At 38.9% G+C, this 14659-nt stretch overlaps 1 protein-coding gene across 1 annotated transcript in view; it reads left to right on the top strand.

The window, feature by feature from the left end:
* The window catches only part of ptch1 (patched 1), a 52244-nt gene that overhangs the window by 7440 nt on the left and 30145 nt on the right, over nt 1–14659 (top strand). Inside the window, exons 3-6 of the mRNA XM_017431303.3 lie at nt 12024–12213; nt 12522–12591; nt 12697–12788; nt 14438–14636. Coding sequence (XP_017286792.1) covers nt 12024–12213; nt 12522–12591; nt 12697–12788; nt 14438–14636 — 551 coding nt within the window. The remainder of the gene's footprint in view (nt 1–12023; nt 12214–12521; nt 12592–12696; nt 12789–14437; nt 14637–14659) is intronic.

The following is a 14659-nucleotide window of genomic DNA, read 5'->3' as shown; positions in this document are numbered from 1 at the left end:
GAGCATCTTCCCCCCTCCCCCCTCCACCAGCACCGCTCCCCCCCCTGGCTGGAGAGAGCGGCCTCAGAATGCCAGATGTATTACAGAGTGAGCCACGGCAATGTAAACACTCAGCCCTGCCATGAGAGCAGGGTGGTCTGGCCTCCCTCCTTCCCTACCCTCCCTCTTTTCCTTTCCTCTCTTCCCTCCCTCACAGCACTGGCTGCCAGAAGGGTGGAGAAAGTACAAAACAGCCAAGGGGGAGTGTGTGTGTGTGTGTGTGTGTGTGTGTGTGCTGAAGTGGAGAAAGAGCGAGGGAAGATGCAGGAGTATAGTAGCAGTAGTGTGTTTGTGTTTTGGCTGTGGTACCTACCGTACACTAGGAGAGATTGGGGTGTGGATTGATGCTTCTCAGACTGCAGCACACAGAGTTTTCTTGCAAACAACTCTAACGTGTGTGCATATTTTTTTTCCAGCCCCTCTGGCTTACCACAGTTACATACATAGCTGTATAGTTCATTGCAATTCCTACAGCACGTCGTCATACAATCTGGCATTAAGAGCAAGTACCGCACATGCAGAAGCAAACGCATAAAAAGGGAGAAAGTGTTTTCTATCATAGATGATTTTGAGGTTTTGCAGCTCCGGTTTGAGTCGGTATTTGTTGGAGCGAATTTTTAAAATCTGTAGGACTACATTGTAAGTTTCCTGTAATTTGAGTACAACTTCATATGTGAAGTTTGTCATTTCTGATTAAATAACTGGTGGCACAGGATCCATCTTACAGGGTGCTTTTGTGTCATTTAGGCTGAATTCTGAGTTTATTTCTACAAGCATCTTCATGACTGAACAAAACTGTTTATTGTTACAAAAATGTCCTAGGTTGTCTTAAAGGGAGAGTCTAATCGTGTTTGAAATGATATTCAGTCAAATACTTATCAATAGTTAGAACATTATCAGCCATGACATCGGTCATAAAGTTTGTAGAAAGAGGTAAGAGTCTTTGTCTACTCTAGGCTAAAGGGTAGCCAAACCAGTGCCATTTTTTCAAATTGTTTTTCAGGCTTATAAAACAGCCCTTTCTCAAAAATGGCATACCAGTGTAAAAGAATGCTACATTATCAAATATTAAACCTCTACACTTTTTTCATGACACAGTTTTTTTTAGTTTGTTGTAGTTTTTTTTTTTTTAACTGTACAATGCCTGTGTTCCTACTCAAATATATCTCAGCTGAGGATTAAGGTTGGGTGATATGTAAAATTTTTTCAACCAATTTTTGTCAGTCCAACAAATGACGATGGGCGATCTATTCGCGCAGGTAACGTCTGGACTTTTTTTTGTCATCTCATATGGCACGAAAATATCTGTGCTGACCGGCCACAATACCTTTTGCACCGCTGGTAATATCTTTAACAACCTGCTGAAACCTGATAAGGTAAACATGTTTGTTTTCTTGTCAAATAGTTTATAAGCTCTTTCTGGAAGGAATAGTTTCCCTTTATATTCTTGTTCTGATTCGGAGACATTATAGTTTTTAGAAATATTCAGTCATTTATTTATTTTGTATGCGCCAAATCACTCAGTAGAAGACTTTAAAGCAACGGTGAAGATTTTTTTTTTTTTTATGGAAGCACACATGTTCTCTGTTGCAGGAGTTAATTTTTATTGTTTATTTTTTGTTTAATTTTATTTTTGTCGTCTCACATTTAGCAGAGTTTGTAAGACCGAAACACTGGAACTGTAAGTACAGTTATACTGGTTTAAAAACAGCCAGTCTCTGTTTCCCTTCTCACCACTGTGCTTATCATTCAAATAAATATTTTCTGAACATACGCTACTCTTTCTTTCTGTTATAAGTTTGAGTGAATAAATCGGCGCTCCACTTGGTGGCACACGGGGGAGGGTGGAGTGGGGGATGCGTAGGCAAAAAATAAAATAAATAAATAATCGCTCTTAAAAAAATGACTGTCAAATTGCTCAGCCTATTGTCGACGGTTGATAAATTCGTCCAATCGCCCAACCTTACTGAGAATAGAGATACCGTGTATATGATGCTGAGGCTGCACATCTAGTCGGTCGAAATGTTTACTCAACTCCCAGCGGACTGATACATTTGCAGCCTCAGCAAACAGCAACAAACTACACAAACGATGTCATGCAAAAGTGTAGAAATTTTATATTAGCTTAAAAAAAACCTTTGTTTGGCTAGCTTTTAGCATCAACATCAACAATGACTTTTGCCCTTTTCTCCATATTCCATGCTCTGTGACTGATGTCATGGCTAATAAGTTACTAACTACTGATAACTATTTAGCAAAACATCTCTTCAAAAATGACTGGACTATCCTTTTAAAGTAAAGTAGAAAGGTTTAAACTGTTAAGTTTCTTTTATGTATGTTAGCTGTAGCACGTTGTTTGAAGCTTGTTGAAAAGGCTAAACAATGTGAAAAGCAGTGGTGTTGGTTCTATGTGCTAAATTGGCACAGATGTTGGTAAATGGTAATTAATAGGGATTCACCAATAAATGACTTGTGACCAGAACTGGGCAGTTTTAAGCTTGACCAGCTTGACCAGCTTGACCAATGATTAAAAAATCAGATTTTTTTTTATTATAGCTGAGCAGCAATAAAACTAATCAGGTTATTTTTCTCATTTGTGAATGCACCATTGCTAATGGGCAATTAGTATGTCTTTGGTGTAAAAGTTTTCACTGACTGAAAAAGATTTAAAATAATATCTGTAGAGTGTTTAAAGATAAAGTCAGAGAAAGGTACCACAAGATGTTTATGAGACGACCATAATTGTACTGGATTTTCCGTGGAGGTTTGTTTCCATCTCTATTTGATACTCAGGCTGTTGTTTTCTTTTATAGCGCCAGCCGATGCTATCAGCTGGTGCACTTTTATGTTTTAAGGTGTGCAAAAAAACAAAGATAACATTGTTAAGGAACTATAAAGGAATAGTGTAATAGGGCTGCACAATAAACACAAAAATTACTCTAATCAGTGAGGGAAATATCAGTATCGTAAAGAACTGCTTGAACTGCAATAAATCGTGGACCATTCAATTTCAAGTATCATGCATTCATGTTCTGCTGCTAAAAATAGATTTGGTCGATCCCACAGACTCTCACTGGCCTTGATGCCCATACCTGGTTTAGATTATAGTGATGACAAGAGAAAGTGAGTGATGAAAATATGGATTTATTGCAGTTGGTATCGTCATTGCAATGTTAAACAATAATATCACACACCAAATTTTTTTTTCTATTATTGTGCAGCCCTAAACTGTAATCATTTTATTTTTGTTGTTTCATTTCTACAAATTCTGCTGTCCAGTAACTTGAAGGCTTATTAATGAAAAATTAAGAATTATTATTTATAGTAACAGAAACATTTTTAAAACCAGGTATTGTTTAATTTCAAATTAGCATTTCTAACAGATATTTAAAGAAAATGTTTTGTATGTTGTTGTGAATTATAGGTCTTGGATGGAAATTAGAATCAGGAATAATTTGGATCGGCAAGCTAGAGCTTTACAAATGCTGGAAACTGGAATGGGTCTAGAAACCTGTGATTGTTGTCTCTCTAATAACAAATTATTCCTGCTAAGCTACCCAAAGACAGTTTCTTTTTTTTTTTTTTGTCTTCCACTCTCACTCAGTGTGTTTCTGCCTCTGTGCTTTCTGTTTCACACTTAGGAATGTGTGATTTTGGGATACCTGCAATCACGGGCCATCTTTACAGGAAATGACAAAAAGATGGCTGGGTGAGATTGGCTGCTTAGGCTCATGTCACTGTCTGTTATGGCTGGGTGGTGGGCCAGTCACAAGGTTGTAAATCCAGTAAGGCAGTGGGAAGGGGAGCGAAAGCTTACCCGGCATGAATTTGACAGCTATTGACAGAAGACGCAGGAGCTTTTTTTTTTTTCCCTTTTTCCAAGCACTGCTTTAATCAGTAGAACAGTTGCAACACCCTAAACTTTTATAGAGTAATAACAGCTACATGAAAACAATTTTTAACTAAATCACAAACATTACACATATACTACAAACCGACTTTTTCGATCAGTGTTTTCTTCCCCATCTACGTTTTCCACCGCTCTGACTCTATTGGCATTGAATAGTTTTTTTTGGAGGGGTGTGTGGAGGTGGGGGTGTGGGTAAAGGAGAGAGGGATCTGAATGAAGGCAACAACGTGGAAGAATCTGCCCATTGAGGACTGTGTGAATGTACACCTCGGGCCCAGGGGAAGCTGCATTGGGAGCCAGCCGACTGCTAAATACACCCATTTTAGGGGCTGCGGGGGCCGGACAGGTGATTAGCATAATCGGGGGCGAGGGAAGCCATACATATGTTAATGCTGTAGTTGAGTGGGGGGCGAGGGTGGGGATTCATAGGGAGGGGGCAGCGGTTGGCAGCTGGGGTGTCACATTTGTGTCAGAGGGTCTGAGTTCTCGGGAGGGTGTGTGTGTGTGTGGCTGTGTGAGGGGGACACCCGACCACAGCTGCACTCCACAGCACTTCCACTCTCCACTCTTATTATTTCTCTTTCACTCTGTTTTTGTCATCCTCTTACATTTTTTCCTCTGCTTACAAAGTCACCCTCCCTCTACCTTGCTTGTTCTGTGCTCCCTCTCTGTGGAAGCCCACTCCTCTATGAAAGCTGACAGAGGTGGGGAGGGGGGAGCACGAGGGGGAGAGAGAGAGAGCATGAGGCTAAAGGCGGGGGGCTCACTGGGTCAGATAGGGTCTCGGCTCTCAGTAAGGCCTTTCATCACATATTTGTGGCTGTATGCACACCTGCACTGCCGAGCGCACATTCAGGCCCACTCTGTGTGCTGCTGTGAATGCTGCTACCACAATGCTACTACAGCTGTTACTGCACCTTCAACGCACAGAGAGTGCAGCCCATGTTTTTAAAAAGTCATTAATGGTGTCCTTTATTTCACAAGAGTTGTTGTGAAATTCCTAAGAAAAAATATTGTGAATAAGTTGGGATTTCAAAAAGAAAAAAGGTGGAATTTTGTTGAATTGTAAAAAGAGTAAACCTAGTGCTGAGAAAATAACCTCTAAAAAACCAAATACTGTATACCAGTTTCACTTTGGACTATTTTGCTTTCATAAGTTATGTTATTTTTGATGACTAAATTTCACACAAAATTGATTATTTTGGCAGAAATTATTGAAACATCACTATTTAGCCTTTGATAACCACAGTTGGAATATCAGCTGCAGCAGGTTGTCGGTAACTCCGGCAGTTTCATTGTGGGGAGTTGTTGACATTTTTTCGAGAGTTTCAAGTTGTGGTGTTGTGATTTAAAGGCTATAATTCAAAGCAACAAATAAATTGTTGGGGTGAAAAAATCTAATTCACTCCAATCAGGTGAAAGAGACTGAAAACTGATGTCACTTGGTACAAAAAAAGCATACTGTCAGAAAGCAACAGGTGGGTTTGTGTTGCTGATCAGACCTGTCAGGTGATTGGCACAAGCAGCTGATGAACTGGGAGCTGATGGAAGGTAGTGATCCTCTCCGTGTTTCCAAAAACTATAACAGTTTCAGTTTTCTGGTTATTGCAGAACCTGTGGAAACAGTAAGGGCAACAATCAGTGGAAATAATATGGTTGTTGAGGTTAACTTTTTTATATTAAGTTTTATACCTATGTTTGATTGTATAAAAACTGTTCTTCATCTTGTATCTGCAAAGCTTCTAAAATTGGTGCTTTTTCTGATGGTGTACCAATAAAGAGATGTTTCTTTTTAAATAGTGCAACACAGTCTGCATTAGACTTGGAATCACTCAAAATATGAGGTCTGGCTCTAGATTTCTTGAATATTTCTGTATGAATATGTGCAAAAAGTAATATTAACTCGCCCCAGTCAGCCTTTTTACTTCCATTGAGTAGATGTGTTCAGACTTAACTGTTACACCAGCTAATTATAAAAACATGCTTGCAGGATGAAAACAAAACCTGTAGCTGAACCCTCACAGACCACGATTCAAGGAAGCGTATTTCTTTAATTGCTAAATCTTTATACTAAATTAAATATATGCAAAAAGAAAAAAAAAACTTCCTTTTCAGTGCATTCTTATGAAAAATCTATGAAAAGTTTAAACTGTATTTTGCAGTTTACATTAACTCTACAGTTAATAATAAAATGGAATGAATACACATGAACTGTCTTTGCTATGTGCTTGTGACAGGAAGGCTGTAATGCTTAATGCCAATCAGTAACAGACAGATTTATGTAGCCCAATCTGTCACTAACCTCACTAGATTCACTTATAGATATTGACAATAAATTTGCAAAGATAAGAAACATCCATTAGAGCATGGTGTGTTTTTCTTTTACATTATGGGTTAACCCTCCTATATTATTATATATTGATACATAGTTGCATGTGTATCCACTGTTGCAGTCTTCTTTTAGGATGCAATAATACAAAAACCATAAATTGGCATATATGTCCTACAGGTCTCAGTATGTGGAAAATAAATTTAGCATGACAACACAAAAATATATTTTAAATCACACTCAATGCATGTTTATGATAATTTTTTTTTAAATTTATTTTAACAATGTTTGCTTGTTTAGCTTTTGGGTGGTACCAAGAGCTCAGGGTGTGGGAGGTTGATGTACCGGTAGAAAAAAGGTGACCTGGTTTTGAGGGGGGGCTTTTTCCTCACCACAGGGGGTCCTTTCTGAGATGGGGCCTAATCCAGCTAATCCATCCTCTGCATACATATGCACACGTGTGCACACACAAAGATGTGTTTAGCCACATGTGAGTACATGCAGTATACATTCAGCATATGTTGTACATATTAAAAAGTATTTTATAATGAGCAGGAGCTTCAAAAGCAATTAATGACCAGATGAAGGTAATGGAACCTTTTTTGTAGTTTTGTTAAAACATGTTCATTGCAGATGCACTGCATGCTCTTTTTTTTTGTCATAGCAGAGTTATTTTTTATACCACCTTCGCACACTAAAGTTGTAGGTGGTGGTGCGTGTTTTTCTTGAAAGTGCAGGTTTCTTCTGTTTTCAGCATAAGAGATGTGTATGGGATGGGGCTATGGTGTTTTGTGTGCAGCATGGAGAAAAGAGAAAGTTGGGCTAGAGAAAGGGGGCTGGGCTGGCTTTGACAGAGGGGCCGGGCTGATTGCCATCATGATCTGGCCAATCACAGACCAGAGCTGAATAGAGCAAAGGGAGAGAAAATGAGAGTCGAAATTGGAGGGGGGAATTCAGAATTGAAAGGAGGAAGGGGGTGATGTCAGTTCCTTAGAAACTACTTTCTCTCCTTTCGTTGTCCACTACCCCCCATTTCTTTAGCTGGAGAATAGGGGAGACCAGGGGTTAATGTTATGCAACATGCTCAATACCCACACTGAGGGCTCCACTACAGTGGCATGCACAGGCTGCTGCTTCTCCTCTACTCTGCACAGGTGCCAGTTTTCACATTCATTTCTTACTGAAAGAGAAACTAATGAGGATTTTGCTGTCTAGAAACTGATCAGTTGTTGCAAATTAATATCTTGGTTGCCTTTTTATTTAACCTATCATATGACAAAACCAAAAGAAAAAACACATCATCCACATCCACTCCTTAAATCAAAGTCAAATAGTGCAAAAAAAGCAAATGTTCAAAATAGAAAAACTGGAGCAAGCAAAGTTTCACAATTACTCTTGAATTTACTAAATTGAATAAATAAGCCACTCAATCGGAAGAAAACCTAAACAATGATTGTATCTTTTTATCAACATGAAATGGCATCACTATGTGCATTAGAGCAAACAAACAGCTTCTATTTGAAGCCATTGTGGGTCAGTTTTGTCTTCTTTTTTTTACATCTTGCTCCACCATGTTACACCAGTAACCGAAATTGACAGAACAAACATTTGCCCTAAAACAGGGTTTTTGCTTTTTTTTTAGTTGGTTGCAGTCTGAAGTTTTTGCCACTAGATGGCAGATTAGAGTGCAGGGTTATTATGAGTCCTAAATGCTGAACATTTGAAAAATGAATTAAATGTAAATAGCTATTTGAAATCATTGTATTTGATTAAAACTGATTAGGCATTCTGACTTCATTTGTCAGTTTATATGTATATTTAAAATGTAAAGATTGAAATTAAACTGTTTCCCTTGTCTGTATGAATGTTAATGAGAATTTAGCGGCCTTGCTGCCTGAGGAATGAAGCTGCTGCACATTTTGATTGCTCTTGATTAGACAGCAATGTCATTTTGCAGATGAGATTAAACAGCAAATTGAAGGGGAGTAGTACTTGTCACATCCTATGAGGCTCAGTTAGTGGAGGGGTTTTGGATCATTGGTTCATGTCTTTACACCAGTCTGCATCCACAGTATCTGTGGCACTGCTGTACTCACTTGTAGCTGTGAAAATGCTCCAGTTGAGACAGAAGTTGATATAGCTGTGTTTGACATTTCCTCACAACTTCCATCTCAGTTTCATTGTTGAGCTGTAAGATGTTCCGTAGAGTTCTCTAGTTTTCATTTAGCCTGTCCAGCTGCATTACTGAGGATGAGACACGGCTATGCAGCCAGGTTTCAGTAAAAAAAAATGTACACAATTATTTTGTGTTGCATGTGTAATTGCAATTACAACCTTTAAATAATCAATGTTCTTTAAGTCTCTTTCAGTTGAATCTGTTTGCTGACAGTTGTCTCAATTCCTTCTGCTAGTACAGCCAACTGCCTCCTTAGCAGTTTGTTGTGTAGTTCCTCCTCCAGAATGGAAATTCTCAACTTTTCTACAGACTGTTGAAAATTGCTCTTGATTTCTTGATTAAAGTCCTGTCACCTCACACCTGTTTAAAAAAATTAAACAATAGCTATCTCTCTGATAATTATGCATCAATCTGCACCATTTCTAATCTCACTCCACCTGCAAAAAAGAAAATCCATTATTTTTATTACTTGCTCCCTGCTTGTGCTACCTGGTTTCTGTTGTAGCTCCTTTTCTTTGCCCCCATTGCAGCTACCTCATTTCTTGTTGTTAAGGCTGAAAGATGCTGATTTGCTGCTGTGCAACATTTCCTTTTTCTGGCTTGAGGTAGTTGCTGATCATCATACATTGTGAAGGTGTTAGAGCAGGGGTCCATTTTCATCCTGAGGAAGAAAAAAACACGTTTGTGAGAAACCGAGCAGCCACAGGAGGTATTAGAAAGTCTGTGAACTTTGTTTTGGTCACAGCAGCTGAGCTCGGAGTTGAACACCTTCAAGTCATCAACACAAGCTAGGGTCATCCAGTTTTCTTAGGAGGAGGAATATGGGGAAGTATGTGTCATTGAAGAAACACAGCTGTGTGTACACACACACTCGTATGCACATGCTTGCACGTACGCAAAAAGTGTGCGCACACTCACACTTTTTCCTGATCCAGCTGGGGTGTTAATTTCACCCCAAGGCTGTGTGAGTGTTGACCCCAAAACTTTGCAACCTCGTGAAGTGAGGAATTCTCTCAGCCTGAGGCTGTAATGTGCTGTTTCCTGTTGGGGAAGAGTGCATTCCTTTGACTTGTCCCATTCCTGTCTGCTTGCTGTAAACTTAAGGTCTTTGGGTGGTTGTCCACAACTTGCAAAGTGATCGGACAAGACAGTGAATTCTTTCTAAGCATGATCCTACCATCTTTTCTCGATCAGATTTTACTCTGTCTTCAAATGTGTAGAAGCAGTTTGAAGATGAACGCGCCTCTTTCTCTGTACCTGTCCTTTTTCCTCCTCTTGGCAGTTCACTTAAACTGAGCCTTGGGCTAGCTTTGCCTTTGAGGGGTGAGTGCATCAGACAAGTTGACTTGTTAGTGCACTGTCAGTGCTCGTTGGGTCTTAATCAGTTCCATACATGCACTTTTGAAGGCAGAACTGGTGTAATGTAGCTGTGTAGCTGGCCTAGCAATGGAAAGCATGTCTCTCCAGTTAGCCAAGGCCTGCTATTAATGATGAGTATTATAAACATGCTTTCAGACAGGATCAGATGGGAATGCTGTTTGGGTCCAGAAAAAAAGAAATCAAGTGTGTTTTCCTAATGCCCCAAGACATGGCCCCCTCCCTCCCCATTTCATTGGTCTGACTGGGTGGTCCGGCCCAGCAGAACTGGCATGCTTATGTTCAACTTTAATGCCATTACAATGGAGTAAAAACATTCAATCCATGCCTGCTGTTGCACGAATTGAGCCGAATTGTTAAATTGGATTAAGGCATAATAAAATGTTACAGATTTTTCACACAGTCAACTCTCTCACTGGACATCTTTCAGGTTTTGTGTGTGTGTGTGTGTGTGTGTGTGTGTCTGAGTGTGTGTGAGATAAAGAGAAGTGCTCAAGCTTTCACTGAGTATTTTGTCTCCGATAGGCTCAAATCCTGAATTAAAATGCAGACACACTCACTCAGATACCTTACTGGACCATGAAACATGCAAAAATACATACATTTATGTAGCTTTGAATTTTGCGGGTCCTTCAGTTTTTAATGTGTCTGTGAGAGAAACCTCGACAGACTTTCCCTGGCTGTATTAGGGTGGAGCAGTGCTGGTAAATGGCCTGAAAGGCTGCTTTTATAGCTTGAACTAGCTCAGAGTGCACGCACAGGGCTTAGTCTCACCACAATACTCAGAGCAAACCATGAAAGAGAACCCCTCTTTCCTTAATTCTGGGTGAAAACATTGAGTTGTTTTTAAAATTTTAAACTTAATGGTGTGATGTTGATTTTTTTGGTTTGATATATATTTTATATAAGATATTTTATCTAAGTCTGATCATCTCAAGACCTGGTTTATTGGATGAACAGAAAATTACTGCAGATGGTTAAACACACAGTGAGGCTTATGGGTGTGCCGATAGTTTAACATGGGCTTCATCATTACTTGTTCTTATACTGTGTTAGTAAAGGTTTATATGTTTTGTATGTATTTGATAATAATATAACATTGTTAACCACTTACATTCTTGTATCTTGCAGTCAAAATAACGATGAATTCAGCTTTCTGGTCTGAACTAAAACAAAAGTTCCTCTGATTTGCTTTGCTGCTCAACTTCGTATTTGATGTCTTGAAGAACTTTTACATATGTGTAAAGAAGTCACCAGGGTTGTCCTCTTGCCTGTAAAATTATGTTTTACAAGGAAAATCCATGAGTCAGATTCCTATACTGAACTATACCTGAGCTGTTCAGTGTTTGGTACCAGAACATTTGCTATAGATCCTTTGAGCCATGTGGCTTGGGAGGTTCGGTCTCTGTTGATGAAAATTTCTTCCCATAGTTTCCTTTAGACACTAGCAGTGTTTAGGGGCTTTGGAGGATGGGGGAACACCTATAGGTGGTATCTCACTGCGCTGTCACTGAAGAGGACAGGTTGGGGACACAGATATGCGAGAAAATACACAAATTTTCACTTGGAACCACACTGAATTACATATTTGCACAAAACCCCAGCAAAATTACGCCGGTCTGGTTCAGAGGTATGCTTTTGCCCTAAAAGGAGATGTAATTGTTTTTCAGAAATGTTTAGGTTTGTGGCAAGTATCAAAATACCTTTTTTCAGATATCAGGATGCCAGTTTTTTCTGCAGATCATTGCATTGTCACTAAGTGAGGAATTTTGTGTACTTTATCTGTTTGTAATAATAAGAAACTATTGCTGACACCAGGACTTCCCAGATGTTCCTTGTCTGCATTCTGACTGGTCAAAGCCTTTTGGAGAACAAAAGCTATCTTATTAGATGGGTGATCATAAAGTCGTATATCTTTGGAGCCACTTGAGGCACATTTGTTTCATTTATTAGTCGTTACTTTCATTACTGGTGTTTTTTTTAATTGCTGGAGGAGTTATTGCAGCAGTCATAAGTTTGAAAAGCATGATTTTTTTATTGAAAAAAACTAAGGATTTTTTCTATTCTTTCGAAAAGCAAAACATCTTGAATGTACCAAATAATAATGTAACAGATTCATTATAATTAAAAGTTAACTCTGTGTCTGAATATTTGCTCCAAGGGTTTAAATGTATGGTTTCGTCTTTGTCCAGTTGGTGGGCGTGTGAATCAGGAACTAAGGTACACACGACAGAAGATGGGTGAGGAAGCCATGTTTAACCCTCAGCTGATGATCCAGACGCCGCGGGAGGACGGAGCCAATGTTCTAACAGTGGAAGCACTTCTGCAGCATCTGGAGTCCGCTCTCAGAGCCAGCAGAGTTCATGTTTACCTTTATAACAGGTAACTAACCGTACCTTGTTATTTTGTGTTCTTGTCTTGCTCAGTGTCTGCTTATACTGAAACAACAACTTTTACAGCTCTTAACAAATCACAAAAAGGTTTAACTATTATGTAATAATTTAATGTTGACTTTATTCCAGAAAATTGTGTATTATATTGCATATTTTTGTACAGGATAGTTGCAGTGATTGGATTTGCTATTCATAGTTCATTATTATTATAAAAGATTTATCTTTTTATGTTTTCAGAAATGAGTTTTTCACCACAATAAGAAAAAGACAACATATTTGTTTCTTGTTTTTTTCCAGACAATGGAAATTGGAACATTTATGTTACAAATCAGGAGAATTAGTTACAGAAACACATTTGATGAATCAGGTGAGGTTGACTTTTACTCTCTGGATCACATGGAAACATTATTGCACTTTATGTATGCATTTGCTGTCAATTTGTGTTAATCCTATTTTGTGCTTATCCTCTTAGATAATAGAAAAGCTTCATCCTTGCCTCATCATCACACCTCTGGACTGTTTCTGGGAAGGAGCTAAGCTCCACTCTGGAATGGTCTATCTCCCGTAAGTTCAAGACATATTGTATTCCTTCAAAGTTTATACGCTCAAAGAAATCTTTATTTTTGGCATTAAGATAATCAGGTATTCATATTCATAGATTGAATAATTTGTTTGGACCACAAATCAGAGTTTGAAAAGAAATACTGATGTTGCTTTTGAAACAAAGGGACAAGTAAGATTTCTCAACCATGGCATCATGTTTGTCCTCTTTACTAAAAGCAACTTTAACACCCTCAGTCCATCCAAAGAGACACCATAGAAGAGCAAGTGTTTGTGCATGTGTGTCCTGAACTTGTCCCCTCTGAAGGCTCCATTGTAGTGGTCACTGGCATGCGTATCGCTGGCAGAAGTTTCTCTCCAGCCCTGGGCCTCACACCATTGTCTGACCGTTCTGTTGCTAATAGCCTGCTGCTACAGTAATACTCGGCAGACCTTTACCTCTGCATGAGTTTGTCCGTGCAACAGTGTGCGTCTTTGCTGGTGGTGCACACATGTATTTTACGCATGTATGACTTTGTATCAACTCGGGTTGCTGTCGTCAGAGCGTGTGTGTTGCCTGTTGGTTTAAGATGGTAAATAAGGGTTTTTACTATGTTCTGGTTGGGAGGCTGGAAATAATAACCCAAGCCTGGTTAAGCACATACAATGTAGTCTGAATGACTGAGAGAAAAAGAGATTCAGAGCAAGAAAGACTGGAATGTGTGAGGAATAGAGAGCATAGAGAGACAATGTCCGTGTTTAAGCAGGAAGTCAGCCATTACATGATGGGAAACGTTTTTTCTTTTTTTTCCTGCCCTTGAAGATTTGACACTTGTTGTAAATATTGCAGTTAATTGCAGCTAAACAAAACAAAACACAATCATGTTGCATTCTTTACCTTCTTAAGTGTCGTATAAAATTAGTGTTCCAGAGGTGGAGTATGACAGAATATGATAATAAAATGTACATCGAATACACACAGTGATAAAAAAAAACGGATCTAACAATATATTTTACAGCTTAATCAGCCAATCAGTAGCTCTTGTTTTTGAACAGAAAGTTATACTTAAATAAAAAGTAGCATTTCTTGGAGGAATTCAGATCATCTGCCACCTTGCAAGTTTTAAACAAAGATGACATGCGATCGGTTAGCACTCAGAGTTTCTATTGCAGATGAGTCTAAGCTATTACCCCACCAAATTTTATCTTAATATCTAGAAATGTGACTGGGTTATTGCCATATTTGCGTTTGCTGAGGTCATTTGAACTAAAGCAACTCCAAAAGATAAGCGGTTGTAGATATTCATCCAATAATTACTTTCTGAGAGTTTTATTAAAAATCCATTCAACAGTTCATGACATATCTTGCAAACAGACAAACCCACGCACAAACTTGTCTGCCTTTTTATTGCGGCAGGTGATTAAAAATGAATGAAGAGCAGCTTATTTAGACAATTATAGATTTGAGTAATTCTCCTTCAGATTATCCTCTTCATCAGCACTCCGGTTGTGTAGTTGTCAGTTTATCTAATGCAACCACAGTAGAATTACAGAATATTACTTTTTTTCTTTTGTGTGTGTTAAAACCTTCAAATAAAGTGCTCAGAAAAAGAACAATGCGCTTATAAAACACAGAAAAATATGGTTAAGAAGTCCTGTTTTTACTTTTGCAGAGGTGAAGGCTCCAAGCAATGGACCAATTTTGACCCTAAGGAGTTCCTTAACAAGTTAGACAAGAGAGGATTAAACGTGGAAGGCTTTGAGGTTATGTTGGAAAAGGCAGGCGTTGGACACGGCTACATGGATAGACCCTGTCTGAACCCTGCTGACCCTGACTGCCCCCTCACTGCACCTAATAAGAACTCAACTAAGGTTGGTGCACGACAGGCAAAAAA

This window comes from Kryptolebias marmoratus, linkage group LG1, assembly GCF_001649575.2.
Source record: "Kryptolebias marmoratus isolate JLee-2015 linkage group LG1, ASM164957v2, whole genome shotgun sequence".
Taxonomy (NCBI): domain Eukaryota; kingdom Metazoa; phylum Chordata; class Actinopteri; order Cyprinodontiformes; family Rivulidae; genus Kryptolebias; species Kryptolebias marmoratus.
The sequence above is the reverse complement of the archived record's forward strand: the minus strand, read 5'-3'. Positions and strand labels throughout refer to the sequence as shown.